Source organism: Austrofundulus limnaeus, unplaced genomic scaffold (genome assembly GCF_001266775.1).
Source record: "Austrofundulus limnaeus strain Quisiro unplaced genomic scaffold, Austrofundulus_limnaeus-1.0 Scaffold24, whole genome shotgun sequence".
Taxonomy (NCBI): domain Eukaryota; kingdom Metazoa; phylum Chordata; class Actinopteri; order Cyprinodontiformes; family Rivulidae; genus Austrofundulus; species Austrofundulus limnaeus.
The window spans coordinates 1,498,015-1,503,641 of record NW_013952426.1 but is presented as its reverse complement, the minus strand read 5'-3'; the positions used below and the strand labels follow the sequence as shown (position 1 = coordinate 1,503,641).

The 5,627-nt window shown below is 39.9% G+C and overlaps 2 protein-coding genes across 2 annotated transcripts in view; both read right to left on the bottom strand.

Annotated features, from left to right (window-relative positions):
- LOC106514923 (neuropilin and tolloid-like protein 1) overlaps positions 1-742 on the bottom strand; it is a gene marked incomplete in the record, with an annotated part of 17,480 nt that extends 16,738 nt beyond the window's left edge. The window contains 1 exon segment of the mRNA XM_014004460.1: positions 533-742. Coding sequence (XP_013859914.1) covers positions 533-608 — 76 coding nt within the window.
- Positions 743-2,335: 1,593 nt separating this feature from the next.
- On the bottom strand, positions 2,336-3,920 carry LOC106514926 (uncharacterized). Its single transcript, XM_014004463.1, has 2 exons — positions 3,273-3,920; positions 2,336-3,166 (listed from the first exon to the last, which is right to left on the bottom strand). Exons 1-2 carry the CDS (start codon positions 3,731-3,733, stop codon positions 2,644-2,646), a joined length of 984 nt encoding a protein of 327 aa, XP_013859917.1. The 5' UTR covers positions 3,734-3,920; the 3' UTR covers positions 2,336-2,643.
- Positions 3,921-5,627: the final 1,707 nt, after the last annotated feature.

The window sequence follows — 5,627 nt, the reverse complement described above, 5'->3', positions numbered from 1 at the left end:
TGTGTGTGTGTGTGTGTGTGTGTGTGTGTGTGTGTGTGTGTGTGTGTGTGTGTGTTTTCATTCATTTAAGTCAATTAATTGTCTCTTTATTTTTTGTCTATTTGTAATCTATTATTTGACGTGTATGAGTGTGTTTTATTTTGAATGTGCTGAAGCTGGTTGTCTGGGTGTTTGTACTGGCTGTTTTGCTGTGCAGTCATCTTGACCGATTTGTTTGAATATGTTTTTAGGTTTTTGTTTTACCCCAGGAAGAGAAGTCTCAGCCAAGGCAGTGACTGGAGAGAGGATCCGAATGAATAAATAATAAATAACTATTTTATTTTATTTATTCAACTATTTTATTATTGTTTCCCCGTTACTTTTGTTTCATAAATTTTTGCCCTACCGTGCTAAAAATTCAATCTATTAATCAAGCAATGGTCAGCTAAAAAATAAAGCAAAAACAAGAGCTGATCAGCTGTTTTATCCTCCATGCAGTGTCTTTATAAAAACAGAGTAGATGTCTGATTTTCCTGCAGGTGTGTGAACTCACCAACTCGCAGCAGAACTTTGGACACCATCTCTGTTCCTAAGGAGATGGTGAGCAGTTCTGTCTCTGGTTGTGCCATTAAAGTGTCCGCACGAGCGATACCATCACTTTATGTCCATCTTTATACAGTAGAACTGTTTTACTCCTAGAATGTGCCAAAACCGCGCGGAGACTCTTGTCCATCTCTGTGTGCGTCCTCCGTGTCCTGACAGCTGTGAGGATTAACTCCACCGCCACAAACCTTCACTTTTTTTTGCTCCACCTTCAGTTGTGTTTAATCCACAATGAACCCGCGTGTGTGTTTCTGTGTGTGGCACATTGGGATGTCATCTTTTTCCCGGGTTTTTTAAAACATAACAGAAATAAAAATGCTTTTTTAAAAAAACACCTTTTGAGGCCTATATTTAATTACAAATCAGTTGATTTGACAATAAATGCAAAATTGGAAAATTCGTTTTTGTTTGTTTTGTTTTATACTCACAGCAGAAAAGGCCAGCTCTACAGTTTTCCTGTCAACGCATCAAATCTATAGGCCTGTCAGATAACCCCTCAATTCAAAATAATAAAATGAGTTAAAAGTAAGCAGAAAAGATTCATGTAAACTCTCTCTTCCTTCATAACGGTGCAGGTTAAAGTGATGGTTGGTTGGCTGGATGACTTCTTTGTGTAAGATTGCAAAACTGGAGACTTTATTGGTTTGAGACAATTTAGCTCCATGCCATGAATGCAGTTAGTAGATGTCTTTGTTGCTGAATGTTACCAACCAAATAACTGCACTTGTGCAGTACAATTATTGAACCAGAGAGCACTGATGAAAATCATATACATTCAACTGTTTTATTGAGTGACACTGGATGCTTGATTGTAGTATACAGCAGGATCCCCAGAGATCACATTTATTTATTTATTTATTTATTTATTTATTTATTTATTTTGCATATGGAATTAAATTTAAGGCGGAATTATTAAGGTCTAAAATATGACTTGGTAAAACCTACAGATACCCTTGACTGTTATTTTTAGATATTCATGGTTTGTCATAAAAATTGAGAATTTTCAGTTTAGGACTTGGGTAAAATAAAATTAGGTGATGATACATGATCTGTGATACCTCCTGGCTGCAAGATTATAGTTGGGGGCGGCTGTGGTGGAGTGGTTAGGGGAGTCGTCCTGGAACCCCTGTTCCAGCTGTCTCGGTTGTTGTATCCTTGGGTAAGACACTTCACCAGGTTGCTTACTGATGGTTGTGAGAGGGTTTGAGCCCCGCCTTTGTCAGTTCACCCCAGGCCAGCTGTGGCTACAATGCAGCTTACCATCATCAATGTGTGAATGTGTGTGTGATCACCCAAGGCACTATATAAGTTCAAGTCATTTACCATTAATTACAGAAAGAATGTTGAGAATGACAAAACTTTGTATTGAATAAAAAAATGTTAACAACAAAATGAACCAATAAACCACGGAGCCCTGTAAGGACTATGTTGGATAAAAATTACCTATCCTTGATTTGTCTCAGGCTCTGAGGGAAGCAAATACTCAACTGCCATATTATTTTATGTAATTTTAAGTGTGGATTTTCACACAGATTCTTACAGATTGGCAAGAGCAACATTACATATGTTATGATTTCTTTTCTATGACCACCATAAAAACAATTCTCAGGCTTAGGATTTGATTTTATTTTATTTTTTATTTTAAGCCTTGTAGATACAATTTGACTTAGTTAATTATTTATTGTAATTTTTATTGCAAATCTACCATCAGTTTTCTAAATATCTGAGCTGGTGATATAAATCTTTTAAATAATTTCAACTACTCCAAACTTCAAATTTAATAACAGTTCATGCAGATGCTATTATATCATCTTCAGTTTTACATTGTGCAGTTATTTTTGCAGACAATTAATGATAATCCAGGCTGGACCTGAAATGCTAGAGGTATCTGCAACAGGTAAAATGTTAGTTCATAAATCTTTTCCCACCACTTCAAACTACCTCGTTCATTTTAGATAAAAAAAAGGAAAAATAAGACATTAGTTCAAATACGTGTAATTTTACTGAGACATCTTTTGGGGGGAAAAAAACTTCATACTTATTTGTATGACAATAACTGGATTAAGGCCATTTCCCCAATGCATGAACCTTCAGGTCAAAGTTGTCTCTTTGGCGAACAAAGTCGTCTCGGTCATTGTTTCCAAACGAAAACATTGGGAAGAGCATGACATCGACAAACTCTAATTTTGCAACATGGCGTAACAGTGGCATTGACCTCCTATCCCGAGGATCGATCAAAAACAAGAACCAAGCAGAGTCCTTTGGTTTGCAGGCCTCAAAGGCTTGCTTTGTGAGATTTTCAGAGCTCTCCACTTTTGCCAAGAAGTCTTTTTCAGCTGCTTCTGTGTCACAATTTAAATTGAAGGTGACAGTACTATCTAGCGACTTGCTATTCTTATTATCTAAGGTCACATCATAATCTAAGGTCACATTGCTAATACGCTGAAGGTGAATTTTCAAACCAACTGTAAAAAAAAACCCAAGCATCCGATTGATGAGAGTGACGTCTTCATGTAATGGCACTGAGTTGTTTTTTCCAGGTTGATTCAAATCTTCTTCATCAGCTTTTAACTGATATAAAAACCTTTAAGAAAAACATGAACATGATTACATAAGCTCAGGCTGAGTGAAAACACTCAGATACAACAAAGTGAATGAATTTGACCAAAGAACAGACAGTTATCACCCACCTCGCTGTCTCTTGTTTCATCCTGTCGGGATTGTTAGCAATGTGAGGCACCAGTCTCAGGTATTTGCTTATCGTGTCGACTTGAGGCGGGTAATAACCTCGTGGGTCTTTGACAAAAAGCCCTGGGATGGGCCCCGCATCAGACACCACCTCTCCCCTGACTTGTTTGGCAAGAGTATCAAACAGCACAGCCAGAGACAGAGCCACAACACCCACCCCACCCAGAGTCACTTTACCCTCACGGCCAAAAGTGGTCCTCAGACTCTGGGTGAAGTCCTCCAGCTGTTTGGGAGTCAACGAGCGCTGCACTGCTGTGTAGTGCTCATGCAGGTTACGTGAAGAGTTGATGGACATCATGTGGACAAAATGAGGACTGTAGTTGTAGCTTGGGAAGGGACAGATGTCTCGAGCAACAGCAGCCAGGTGGGCTGCATCTTCAGCAGGACAGTGCATGTTCCCCATGTTGCTGTGAACTTCTCAGACGATTGACAAGCAAAGAACTGGTAATAAGCAAGTCTGGTTATGTCTGACAGAATGTTTATGTATGTCATAAATATACCCAGGACATAACTAATAATTAACTTTGTACAAGGCTGAGTCTGTGGGAGGTAATTTCCCAAAAAATGATGAAATATCTGGTCTTCTGGGGCTGAGCAGTTAGGGGAGTTGTCCTCCAATGAGAAAACTGAGGGTTAAATTCCACAGCTATTCAAACACATGTTGAAGTGACCTTTGGCAAAACACTGAAACCCTCCTGCCTCTGATGTGTGTCCCGTTGGTGTATGAGTGTGATTTAAACACTGATTAGACTGTAGAGATTTCAATAACGTAAATCTATTTCAGTTCATTTATATAGTGCCAAGTCACATCAATTGTCGTCTCAGGGCACTGTCCACAAAAAACAATAAATCTAAAGAAGCCAGCACATTTCATTGAATCTTCACTTCATCACACTCTCCCATCCTGAGCAGCACACTGGCGACAGTGGAAAGAAACAAACTCGCTTTTAACAGGAAGAAGCCTCCAGCAGAACCAGGCTCAGGACGAGCGGCCATCTGCCTCGATCGACTGGGGTTTGAGAGGACAAGAAAGAAACACAGAAGGACTCGTCCAGGTGTCTTTTCCTTTGGAAGAGAAAGAAATAAAAATCACGTTATTGATGGAAATGACTATAACAGCAAACACGTAGAGGAAAGTGACTAAAGATAACAGTGGAGTGAGGAAATGTGGTCAGTTTGTCTTCCAGCAGTCTAAACCTGAAGTCTCAGTACTGAGGAATAACTCAGAAGACCATCTCTAACTAAATGATTCATCAAAAAGGAAAGTCTTAAGTTTAGCCCTAAAAGTATAGTGAATCAGAATCAGAAAGAGCTTTATTGCTATTGTCAGTGATAAACACAGACTGGGAATTTGCAGTTTAGAACATCCGTTTGGAGAAAGACACACGTAACAAACATGGGAGGATGAATGTCCACGGCCTTTCGCACTAAGGTGTGCTACCTTTTGTAGCTTAAAATACACACACACTAGGAAAGGTGAGTTAAAAAAGAGCTTTGATCCTATGTTTTACACAGAAACACAGAATCATGCACCCAAAAAAACCACTCTGCATAGTGCAAGGCAGCGCAGGAGGGGAGGGGGGTGTGGGTGGACAAACACATGGTATGGGGTGGGGTTCAGCAGAGCCGGTGACGTTCCAGGTTAGTACTCCATGTTGGAACTAATCAGAGACCTCCAGAGTCCAAACAAGTTATTGTCAACAAAAAGCACAAATCACCAGAGTCAGTTCTCTGTCTCCACCCATCGCAGCCTTCAGACTGATCCACCCACGGGTGAAGCAGGTAGGGATGGGGGGTGGGGGGGGAGTCAAGGCTTTTTCCCTCACGTGTCATCCAGGGAGGTTTGATAGTTTTCGACCCAAGGTCAGCAGCTGCAGGGATCCAATGATAAACATAATTGTTTGGGGGAAGCAGCCTGGTTCACGAAATCTTCAAGATTTGAAGACTGTTTGTGTGGAAGAATGGGCCAAAATCATACCTGAGCAATGCATGCCACTTTCTCCATACAGGAGGCATCTTGAAGCTGTCATTGACAACAAAGGCTTTTGTACAAATTATTAGATAAATTTCAGTAAGTGTGTTCAATACTTTTCCCCTGTGCCATTCCACATTATTACAAATAACTTCATTTCTGGACATTTATGGTTTGATTTCTTTGTATGTATGGATCACTTGGGTTGTTACCAACATCTGGTATATTTACTGAGAAAAATGGTGACGTGTTCAATACTTATTTTACCCCCTGTATACTCACTGTGCTGATTGGTGACATGCTGTGTACCACACTCAACATGGAC